The 12,611-nt window shown below is 40.2% G+C and overlaps 1 protein-coding gene across 1 annotated transcript in view; it reads left to right on the forward strand.

The window, feature by feature from the left end:
* Window positions 1-12,611, forward strand: part of EFCAB5 (EF-hand calcium binding domain 5) — a gene marked incomplete at its 3' end in the record, with an annotated part of 98,231 nt that overhangs the window by 24,607 nt on the left and 61,013 nt on the right. The window contains exon 5 of the mRNA XM_080677330.1: window positions 10,283-10,438. Within this exon, the coding sequence (XP_080533456.1) occupies window positions 10,283-10,438 (156 nt within the window). The remainder of the gene's footprint in view (window positions 1-10,282; window positions 10,439-12,611) is intronic.

Consider the following 12,611-nt stretch of genomic DNA (forward strand, 5'->3'; position numbering starts at 1 on the left):
TTCTGCAATTACAAGTACCATAATTGATTAATCTTAGTCTAATATTTGATTGGATTTGAGGTTCACTTTCTGTCCGTTTACAATGGCTTTGCTGTTCCTAAGTTATTTATTTTAAATTTCTTTATTGATTAAGGTATTACATATGTGTCCTTATTCCCCCATTACCCTCCACCTCCCATTCATGCCCCCACCCCCCTGTTGTCTGTGTCCATTGATTAGGCTTATATGCATGCATATAAGTCCTTTGGTTGATCTCTCCCCCTTACCTCCCTCTCCTACCTTCCCTGAGGGTTGATGTTTCTCTGTCTCTGGATCTATTTTTGTTCATCAGTTTATGTTGTTCATTATATTCCACAAATGAGTGAGATCATGTGATATTTATCTTTCTCTGCCTGGCTTATTTCACTTAGCATAATGCTCTCCATCTCCATCCATGTTGTTGCAAATGGTAAGAACTCCTTCTTGCCCTGACTGGTTTGGCTCAGTGGATAGAGCGTCGGTCTGCGGACTGAAAGGTCCCAGGTTCGATTCCAGTCAAGGGCATGTACCTTGGTTGCAGGTACATCCCAAGTAGGGGGTGTGCAGGAGGCAGCTGATCAATGTTTCTCTCTCATTAATGTTTCTCACTCTCTATCCCTCTCCCTTCCTCTCTGTAAAAAATCAATAAAATATTAAAAAAAAGAACTTCTTTTTTACCGCAGCGTAGTATTCCATTGTGTAGATGTACCACAGTTTTCTAATCCACTCATCTGCTGATGGGCACTTAGGCTGTTTCCAAATCTTAGCTATGGTGAATTGTGCTGCTATGAACATAGGGGTGCATATATCTTTTCTGATTCGTGTTTCTAGTTTCTTGGGATATATTCTTAGAAGTGGGATCACTGGGTCAAATGGGAGTTCCATTTTTAGTTTTTTGAGGAAACTCCATACTGTTCTCCACAGTGGCTGCACCAGTCTGCATTCCCACCAGCAGTGCACGAGGGTTCCTTTTTCTCCGCATCCTCACCAGCACTTGTCATTTGTTGATTTGTTGATAATAGCCATTCTGACAGGTGTGAGATGGTACCGCATTGTTGTTTTGATTTGCATCTCTCTGATGATTAGTGACTTTGAGCAGGTTTTCATATGTCTCTTGGCCTTCCTTCTGTCTTCTTTCGAAAAGTGTCTATTTAGATCAGTTGCCCATTTTTTGATTGGGTTGTTTATCTTCTTTTTGTTTAGCTGTATGAGTTCCCTGTAAATGTTGGAGATTAAACCCTTATCGTTGATATCATTGGCAAATATGTTCTCCCATGCAGTGGGCTTTCTTGTTTTTTTACTGATGGTCTCCTTTTCTGTGCAAAAGCTTTTTATTTTGATGTAGTCCCATTTGTTTATTTTCTCTTTAGTTTCCATTGCCCTAGGAGCAGTATCAGTGAAGAAATTGCTTCGGCATATGTCAGAGATTTTTCTGCCTGTGGATTCCTCTAGTATTTTTATGGTTTCTCATCATATGTTTAAGTCCTTGATCCATTTTGAGTTGATTTTTGTGTATGGTGTAAGTTGGTGGTCTAGTTTCATTTTTTTTTGCATGTATCTGTCCAATTTTCCCAACACCATTTATTGAAGAGACTGTCTTGACTCCATTGTATGTTCATGCCTCCTTTGTCAAATATTAATTGAGTGTAGTGATTTGGATCGATTTCTGGGTTCTCTATTCTATTCCATTGATCTATATGTCTGTTCTTGTGCCAGTACCAGGCAGTTTTGAGAACAGTGGCTTTGTAATACAGCTTGAAATCTGGTATTGAGATCCCACCTACTTTGTTCTTCTTCTTTCTCAGGATTGCTGTGGCTATTTGGGGTCTTTTTTATTCCAGATGAATTTTTGGAGAGTTCTTTCTAGGTCTGTGAAATATGCTGTTGGTATTTTAATGGGGAGTGCATTGAATCTATAGATTTCTTTGGATAGTATGGACATTTTAATGATGTTGATTCTCCCAATCCATGAACATGGTATGTTCTTCCATCTGTTTACGTCTTCATGTATTTTTTTTTTCAGTCTCCTATAGTTTTCCGCGTATAGGTCTTTTACCTCCTTAGTTAAGTTTATTCCTAGGTATCTTAATTTTTTTGGTGCGATGGTAAATGGTATTGCTTTTTTAGTCTCTCTTTCTGTAAGTTCACTATTGGTGTATAGAAATGCCATAGATTTCTTGGTGTTAATTTTGTATCCAGCCACATTGCCGAATTCATTTATTAAGTCTATTAGTTTTTTTATGGAGTCTTTCGGGTTTTTTATGTACAATATCTTGTCATCTACATATAAGGACAGCTTTACTTCTGCTTTTCCAATTTGAATGCCTTTTATTTCTTCTTCTTGTCTAATTGCAATGGCTAATACTTCCAGTACTATGTCGAACAGGAGTGGTGAGAGTGGGCATCCCTGTCTTGTTCCTGTTCTTAGGGGAAATGGTTTTAGTTTTTGCCCATTGAGTATGATGTTAGCTGCGGGTTTATCATATATAGCTTTTATTGTGTTGAGGTATGATCCTTCTATTCCCACCTTGTTGAGAGTTTTTATCAAGAAAGGGTGTTGGATTTTGTCAAATGCTTTTTCTGTATCAATTGATATGACTTTGTGATTTTTATCTCTCAATTTGTTTATGTGATGTATCACGTTTATTGATTTGTGGATATTGTACCATCCTTGCATTCCTGGGATAAATCCTACTTGGTCATGGTGTATGATCTTTCTGATGTAGTGCTGGATCTGATTTGCTAGAATTTTGTTGAGGATTTTGGCAACTATGTTCATGAGTTGTTCATGAGTTATGTTTCATTGTGTTGTCTTTATCTTATTTTGGTATTAGGATGATGCTGGCTTCATAGAAGGAGCTTGGAAGTGTTCCTTCCTCTTGAATTTTTTAGAATAGTCTGAGGAGGATAGGTTTTAGTTCTTCCTTGAATGTTTGGTAAAACTCCCCTGTGAAGCCATCTGGCCCCGGGCTTTTGTTTGCTGGAAGCTTTTTGATAACTGCTTCAATTTCTTCCATAGTTATTGGCATTGCGATGTTTAGATTCTTCCTGATTGAGTTTTGGAAGGTTATATTTTTCTAGGAATATGTCCATTTCCTCCAGGTTGTCCAGTTTGTTGGAATAGAGTTGTTCCTAGTATTTTTTAACAATCCTTTGTATTTCGGTGGGGTCTGTTGTTATTTCACCTCTTTCATTTCTGATTTTGTTTATTTGGGTCCTCTCTCTTTGCTTCTTGGTGAGCCTGGCTAGAGGTTCATCAATCTTGTTTATCCTTTCAAAGAACCAGCTCTTGGTTTTGTTGATCTTTTGTATTGTTTTTTTGGTCTCAATGTCATTTATATCCGCTCTGATCTTTATTATTTCCTTCCTTCTGCTTACACTGGGCTTTTCTTGTTGCTCTCTTTCTAACTCTTTGAGTTGTAGGGTTAGGTAATTTCTTGTAGACAGCGATATATGGGTCATGTTTTCTTATCCAATCTGTTACCCTATGTCTTTTGATTGGGGCATTTAATCCATTTACATTTAAAGTTATTATTGATAGGTACTTATTTGTCGCCATTTTTATTCTTTACCCCTGTGTTCCTTCTTCGCTTCCTATTTCTTTTCTTTTCCTTTTTTTTTTTTTTTTTTTTTTTTTTTTTTTTTTTTTTTTTTTACAGCAGACCCTTTAGCATTTCTTGCATTGCTGGTTTGGTGGTAATAAATTCCCTTAGTCCTTTTTTGCCTGTGAAGCTCCTGATTTCACCTTCAATTTTGATTGATAGCCTTGCTGGGTATAGTATTCTTGGATTCAGACCCTTCCTTTGCATGACTTTGTATATTTCATTCCATTCCCTTCTGTCCTGGTGAGTTTCTGTTGAGAATTCAGTTGCTAGTCTGATGGGCGTTCCTTTGTAGGGAACTTCCTGTCTTTTTAAGATTCTTACTTTGTCATTGGTGTTTGCCAATTTAATTATAGTGTGCCTTGGCGTCGGTCTTTTGGGGTTTATTTTGCTTGGGACTCTGTGGGCTTCTTGGATTTGTGGGGGGTTTTTTCTTCCCTATATCAGGGAAGTTTTCTGTCATTATTTCTTCAAAGAGGTTTTCTATTCCTTGCTCAGTTTCCTCTCCTTCTGGAACCCCTATTATGCAGACGTTGTTTTGTTTTGTGTTGTCCCGAAGTTCCCTTAGGCTCTCCTCCTGCTTTTTAATTTTTTTTTCTGAAGCTGCTCTACTTGGGTATTTTTTCCTACCTTGTCTTATAGCTCACTGATGCGGTCCTCTGCTTCTTCTAGTCTACTCTTGATGCTTTCTATTGAGTTCTTTACAGCAGTGATGTCATTTTTCATTTCTTCTTGGTTCTTCTTCATTTCCTCTTGGTTCTTACTCATATTGTCAAATTTGTCTTCCATTCTTTTCAGCCACCTTATGACTATTTCTCTGAATTCTTTCTCTGGTAGGTTACTTGCCTCCATTTCGTTTACTTCCTTTTCTGGTGATGCCTGCTTTTCTTTCATATGCGGGCTGTTTCTTTGTCTCCCCATGGTCTCTCTTCTCTGGGTGTCTGGTTATGTAGTTCTCTCTCTCTTCTTTGGTCCAAAAGGTTCCCAGCAAAGGTGAGCCAGGGTAGATGCCTTCAGAGAAGATGTCCTCTTCCCGTGGCAGAGGTGCGGGAGAAGGTGTGGACTTGTGGAACTGGGGAGAGTAGGCGGTGTTCCAGGAGAGGTGGTAGCGAGTCTGGTGCTGAGTCTTATCTAAGCCCCAGTCGCCATTTTCTCCTGAGAGATAGCCCCCCTAAGTTATTTATTTTGATTCATCTGTAAATTGGCTGAATTTATTGTAAAGTCTTTTTTTCCATGTAGGTCATATGGATGCTATGTTTTCTGAGTTCTTTTATGTTGAGAATGTCTTTATATTGCCCCTAAAATTATACCTTGGATGAGTATACTGTAATTGAGTCACATTTTCTTCTTACCCCAAAACAATATGGAGGTATTGTTTGTTTTTTGATATTGAATGTTGTGAAGTATGGTGTCAGTTTTACTTTTTTTCTCCCTTCATTTTAATTCAACAAGTATATCCATATCATATATGAATACATATATGTATATTTCCATATATAATATGTGTATATATGTGTATACATGTATGTATACCCATAAAATTAAAGGAGAAAATGGGTAAAGGTGATGTATACCGAATAATACTTGATACAAACTCATTATCATTCTATATAATTCCTTTGTGGATATCTATCTATATAATTTTGTTTTAATGGGTGGTTTGGGCTATTACTATTAGTTTTACTGATATTTCCCAACTTCTCTTCCTGAAATGAAAACAGCACATGTTCAGGTACTTTCATTATAGAGAAGAGCTGTTACTTCAATTAGAAACCAAGAAAGTATTTCTTATATGTAAATATTTATTGAACATATTTGATTATCTAGTCAATAAATTATTGAACCATCTTATATGATATGACATAGAAGTAATATTTGGGACAATTGTTTTTTTAAGGGACAGTTGCTTTTAAAAAGATTTGTTTTGAGGTTATTTTGTCAGAACTCATTCAATGAAACGAAGAAAATGAAATAAATGGCAGGCTTAAAGCCAATATATTGTACACAGGTGCCACCCAGTGGAGAAGCTATGCCATGCAATTGCCGGGCTGATAGTTTGCAGTAGTTTCTGATTCAGTAGGTCAGAGTAGGGCAATTGACATTTCTAACAAGCTCTCAGAGCTTCTAACAAGCTCTCAGGTGATGTGGTCAAGGGATTCCACTTTAAAAGCCATTGATCTCATTGGGTTTTTCCTTCTAAATATGAAAGTCAGCTGAAAAGACTTTTATCCTATAAAGAAAACTTTCTTGGTCAATTTTTTTTCTTACCTAGCTCAAAAGGAAATAAGAGCAATGGCTACAGAAAACTATTACATGAAATACCTAAGCTCTGTAAATACAGTATCCTCTTCATGACCCAGTGAGAGAGCTACTATAATGCCTATTTCACAAATGAAGAAACTGGGAAGTTCAGTGACTCATCCAAGGTTACTCAGCCAGTAAATATGGGAACTGGGATTTGAACCCAAACAGGCCCCAAATGTGAGTTCTTTTTTTTTTAATTTTTTTTTATTAAGGTATTATATGTGTACATATCTTACCATTGCCCCCAAATGTGAGTTCTTAACTATTACACTATTCTACTTCCCAAGGTAGCAGATGACCTTAACTGTGCTCATTGATCCATCAACAATAATGACAATTAAGTGGTTTAATCAGCTAAGTAAACTAAATATTTAGAAAAGCTATTTTTCTCTGCTTTAAATTTTCCTCTTTTGGTCTCTAAGCCAGTTGAATAATGGTTTATGATTCGTTAGCATGGATTCAAGCCTATGTATCTCTTACATAATACATTCCAAATTTGCCTAATGATATTAATGAGCAAGTAAAATACCAACTATTTCCTTCATTTCAAAAATTATCAGTGAAATATATCAACATAATGTTTCATTTAAACAAACTGTATTAGTTACTATTTTTTAATTGCATGAAACAGAAACCAACCTGAGCTAATTTAGCTGAAAATGAAATGTGCAAAATCCGAGGGCAGGAATATGATCTGGCTTCAAGAAAAGACTAGAACAGGGACTTGAAAAACTTTTCTCTCTGCTTTTTGATTTATCCATCTCTATGTACAGACTTCCTCAGCATTCTCAGTTCACATGGAGAACTCTGGCTATCCACAAATTCTTTTTTTTAAAATTATTTATTTATTTTTTTAATTGTTTGAAGTATTACAAATAGTAGTACATATGTCTCCTTTTTTTTTTCCCCCATTGACCTCCCCCCAGCCTCCCCTTTATCCACAAATTCTTAAGTTTAATTTGTAGATCCAACCTCTCTCAGAGACCAACTGGCCATTCCCCACTCCAAATTCCAGAAACTGAATGGCTTGTTTAGGTTAAGTATCCTTCCCTGGTCCAATCATGTATGGCTAAGGAAGTAGGATTATTCGGTACAAATTTGGCTACCAGTACAAATTTGGTGACTGCTGTGCTTGGGTCAGAGGAAGAAATCATTGACTGTGAATTGGGCTAAACCTTCAAGAGGAGTCCACTCAGAAACTCTTCCAGTGCTTAATCCATTTCTCTCTATCACGAGATATTACACTCAGGTGTAGATCAAGAATGTAATGTTCTTGACCCATCAAATTAGCAAAGATCTGGAAGGCAATGCACACTAATGGTGAGGCTGAGGAGAAATAGTCACTCAAATGTTAGTGGTGGGAGCACAAAAGGGTAGGGTACAAGCCTGACCAACGTGAAAACCTACCAAAAATACAGATGCATTTACCTTCTAAGTTAGTAATCCCACTTCCAGGAATCTATTCAACAGGCATTAAGAAAAATGACCCAGGTCAGAGAACCTGAACAGACACCTCTCCCAAGAAGACACACAAACAGCCAAGCAGATATATAAAAAGATGTTCAACCTCAGTAGCAATTAGGGAAATACAAATCAAAACTACAATGAGATACCACCTCATACCTGTTGGAATAGTTATTATCAACAAGACAAGTAATAACAAGTGTTGGAAAGGTTGTAGAGAAAAGGGAACTGCTGGTGGGAATGTAGACTGGTATAACCACCGTGGAAAAGTAGTCTGGCAATTCCTCAAAAATTAAGAATAGAGCTACCATTTGACCCAGCAATCCCTCTCCTGGGTATATACCTGAAAAAACTCGAAAGCATGTACTTGAAAAGATATATGCACCCCTATGTTCATTGAAGCATTATTCATTGTGGCCAAGACATGGAGACAACCAAAATGTCCTTCAACAGAGGATTAAATAAAGAAGATGTGGTACATCTACACAATGGAATACTACGCTGTGGTAAAAAAAGGAGTTCTTACCATTTGCAACAACATGGATAAAGATGGAGAGCATTATGCTAAGTGAAATAAGTCAGGCAGAGAAAGATAAATATCACATGATCTCACTCCTTTGTGGAATATAATGAACAACATAAACTGATGAACAAAAATAGATTCAGAGACAGAGAAACATCAATAAAAATGTCAAACCTCAGGGAAGGTAGGGGAGGGTGGGGGTAAGGGGGAGAGATCAACCAAAGGACTTATATGCATGCATGTAAGCCTAAACAATGGACACAGACAACAGGGGGGTGGGGGCATGAATGGGAGGTGGGCGGTAATGGAGGAATAAGGCCACATATGTAATACCTTAATCAATAAAGAAATTTTAAAAAATAAATACAGAAGATGTGGTACATATACACAATGGAATACTGCTCAGCCATAAGAAAAGACAAAATAGTGTCATTTGCAAGAACATGGATGGACCTTGAGAAAATTTTGTTAAGTGAAATAAGTCAGGCAGAAAAAGCTAAGAACCATATGATTTCATTCATATTCTATATAATAAAGAGGTAATATGCAAATTGACCATCACTTCAACACACAAGATGGCCAACCCCATGTGGTCAAAGATGGTCACCCCCATGTAGACACAAGATGGCCGCCACAAGATGGTCAGCAGGGGAGGGCAGTTCGGAGGGACCAGGCCTGCAGGGGAGGGCAGTTGGGGGTGACCCAGGCCTGAAGGGGAGGGCAGTTGGGGGGGACCAGGCCAGCAGGGGAGGGCAGTTGGGGGCGACCAGGCCTGCAGGGGAGGACAGTTGGGGGGGGGGACCCAGGCCTTCAGGGGAGGGCAATTGGGGGTGACCAGGCCTGCAGGGGAGGACAGTTGGGGGGGACCTATGCAAGGGAGGGCAATTGGGGGTGACCAGGCCTGCAGGGGAGGGCAGTTTTGGGCAACCAGGCCAGCAGGGGAGGGCAGTTAGGTGTGACCAGGCTGGCAGGGGAGGGCAGTTAGGGGCAATCGGGCTAGCAGGGGAGCAGTTAGGCATCGATCAGGCTAGCAGGGGAGTGGTTATGGGGTGATCAGGCTGGCAGGCAGAAGCGGTTAGGGGCAATCAGGCAGGCAGGCAAGTGAGCAGTTGGGAGCCAGCAGTCCTGGATTGTGAGAGGGATGTCCGACTGCCCGTTTAGGCCCCATCCCAGGGATGGGGCCTAAATGGGCAGTCGGACATCCCTCTAGGGGTCCCATATTGGAGAGGGTGCAGGCTGGGCTGAGGGACACACAGACAACCCCCTGCCCCCATGCACGAATTTCATGCACCGGGCCTCTAGTGTGGAATATAAAAACTGAACCTCGTGGATACAAACTGCAGTGTGGTGGTTGCCAGAGGGAAGAGGGTGGTGGTGGGGTAAAGGGGGCCTAATAGATGGTGATGCAAGATGATTTGACTTTAGGTGGTGGGCACACGGTGTAATATACAGATCTTTTAACATAGAAATCCAAACCTGAAATCTACAAGATCCTATTAACCAATGACAACCCAGGAATTTAATAATAAAATAAATAACTATTTTGAACAAAGAAAAATGGCTCAAGATCATATTGAGTTTGGAATAGTGGTGGCAGAAATATGGATTCCTCAAGATAAAACAATGTGCCCACTACATTTAAGCTGGATCTATATAATCTCAAAACAAGTCAACCATGGACTGTTACCCGAACACCAAATATTGACCCTTCAACTTTTATATCTGCATCATTTTCCATCTTGCTAAGAATTTACAGCATTTAAATTGAACATGATAAGAAAGGGGCATTTATCCCTTGACTGGAAATTTATATATATTTTTAAAATGGCCCAGGATCATAGGTGTTTCAGACTCTACACTTTCAAAAGAAACAGAAAATTATAGACAAAGAATACCTTATTGCAACATTAAAACAAAACAAAACAAACACCCCACTTACAATCCCCATCCCTTACACTCTAATAATTAAATGTAGTCAGTCTTAGAAAACAGTCTTATATGCCATATATCAAAAGAAAAGCTGCATTCAATTTTTAGAGCTAGTAATTTACAGGCAACATTCTATGACTGCTGCTATTTCAAACAGTAAGGTAAAAATTGTGTCCTGTATAGTGCTGATGTGATCTAAAGGGAAATTGCTTCCAAAATATCTAGTCCCACTGGTGTGTGGTGTTGGGGACTGTATTGATCAGCTCCCTCTGCTGCACAGCCTGTAGACTAGCACTAATATGAAATGCTTTATCTAAATGACAAGCAAATGATATGGGGGAAATGACAGCCATTCATTTCATGTACATCAGCTGAATCCTCGGGAAAAGCCAAGGAAAGAGCACAGTTTTAAATCAATCACTTTTCCTCTTTCTCTCTGTAGTACATCTCTTCGCACATTGCAGACTTGAAAAGTGAAATCTTTGAAGAACTCCTTAAGCACCTTTGCAACTGTGCAGATGAATTCCGGGAGGTCATAAAAACGGATATGCGGAGGCAGATGTTTGCTGAACTCTTCCTGCATTGTGACTGTGCGAAGGTAGGGTAAGACCCTTAAAGCCATGTTTCTTAAACTATTTGTTGTAAAGGACCAGTTTTTAGTTTGTTGTTAATGGTGAAGTTTTTAATCTCTAATCTGCTGTGGAATGATACTCAATGAACATGGATTACTAAGGGGGAAAAGGACATACAAAATGCAACTCATATTTTTATTGTCAGATTCAAATCTGATTTAGCATATGTTACTTTCTCAAATTTGCTAGATGCTATTTTCAATTTATTATTCTTTCTCACCACAGACTTGTACCAGCTTATAGACCACACACCTTGCATGGCACAGCATTTCACAGCATATAACTTATCTCTAAATCTCCTTTCCCATTCTTAAGAATGGGTTGCTTAATATTGTTTTTGCTTACTCTCTTTTCTGGTGTCTTCTTACCAAAAAGAGCTGTTGGGAATAGGGATTCTACTACATCTTATTATACTGCTTTTTTAAAAGAAAAGTTTATATAGAAAAGTATTTCTAAGAGTGGTACTTGGGAGGATATTGGTGTACTATGATACCAACTGGATTTTTAAAATAGGTACAAATTTTACTGATATATATTTGTTTATGAACTTTGTTTGTATCCCTCTGTTCCAAAAAAGATTGCAACAAATGAACATATATTAAAAGTAGGATGAAAGAAGTAAAAAATAAAAGAGATGATAGTAACTGAAGCTGGGAATAAAGTCCAAAATGCATATTATAATTGCCTAAATATTTGTTCTAGGTTGCCTACAAGTTTGAATCTAAGCTTTTTAGCAGTGAATGTGAAAAGGGAAACACGAGCAAACATTCTATCGAGGTTTATAAGATAAACGCAAACTGATATTAAGAAGTACAGAAAATTGGGGTTCAAAGTCAGCAGTTCCTCCCACAAGTACTCACAAAGGGACCTTATGTGTTGAAGTGCAAGTCCATTATGCCAGACGTATAATAAATGAAACAATGACTTTCTTAGAGAAATCCTATCTAATAAAGAGGGAATATGCTAATTGACCATCACTCCATCACAAAGATGGCGGCACCCACAGCTGAGGCCAAGTTCCCTTAAGGAGCCTTAATGAGCAATCAGCAGGGACCTGAGGCTACACCCTCCCCCACCCAGCAGGGCTTGACAGGGAACCTCAGACCGCACCCCCTGCCCTGGTGTCAGGCTGGGGGACCTCAGGCCATGCCTCCTGCCTTGGCACCAGGCCAGGGGACCTCAGGCCATGCCCCCCACCCAGCGGGGCTTGACAGGGGGCTCAGGCCATGCCCCCCACCCCGGCACCAGGCTGGGGGACCTCAGGCCAGACCCCCCACCCCAGCACCAGGCCAGGGGACTTGAGGCTGCGCCCCACTGCCTGGTGGGGCTTGACAGGGGACCTCAGGCCATGCTCCCCACCCAGTGGGGCTTGACGGGGGACCTCAAGGTGCACCCCCAGTGCTGGGTAGGGGGAACTCAGGCCATGCCCCCTGCCCAGGAGGGCTTGACGGGGGACCTGAGGCTGCACCCCCCACCAAGCGGGGCTTGACAGGGGATCTCAGGCCGTGTCCCCCACCTGGCGGGCTTGATGGGAGACCTCAAGGCACGTCCCCTACCCCATCTGGTGGACCTCAGGCCAAGCCCCCCATCCTGGCGCAAGGCCAGGAGACCTGAGGCTACGCCCCCTGCCTGGCGGGGCTTGACAAGGGTGGAACTGGCCGGGTCTGGATCTAGCCCAGTGCGGGGAGCGTGGCCTGGAGCTGGGTCTCACACGATTTTGAGGCACATGTGGGTGGGCGGGGACTTGACTCTGGGTCCTCCTTTTAATGTGCACAAATTTCGTGCACCGGGCCACTAGTTTCTTATAACCACCTTAAGTGATTAGGTAAATGATACCACACCTGACTGCAATTCAGAAAGAGCAAGTCTTGAAGGAGCCAATATATTGCAGTATATTGCAGTCTAGGTTCTCAGATCGCTGCTAATTTGGCTTAAGTCAGGAATATATTTTATAAAATCTGAAATGTCTATGTTTCCTGTTGAATATTGTTTCTTTTAACGAAGCTTATGATAAATATTGGTGACATGGAGGTCAAGATTTTACTCTCCAATAAATGCCTGGATACCAACTATCCATTGTTGGCCAATTTAATACCAATTCATATGCTATAACAAACATAGCAGGGTCATATTTAGAGG

The sequence above is a fragment of the Plecotus auritus genome, assembly GCF_963455305.1.
Source record: "Plecotus auritus genome assembly, chromosome: 7".
NCBI lineage: Eukaryota > Metazoa > Chordata > Mammalia > Chiroptera > Vespertilionidae > Plecotus > Plecotus auritus.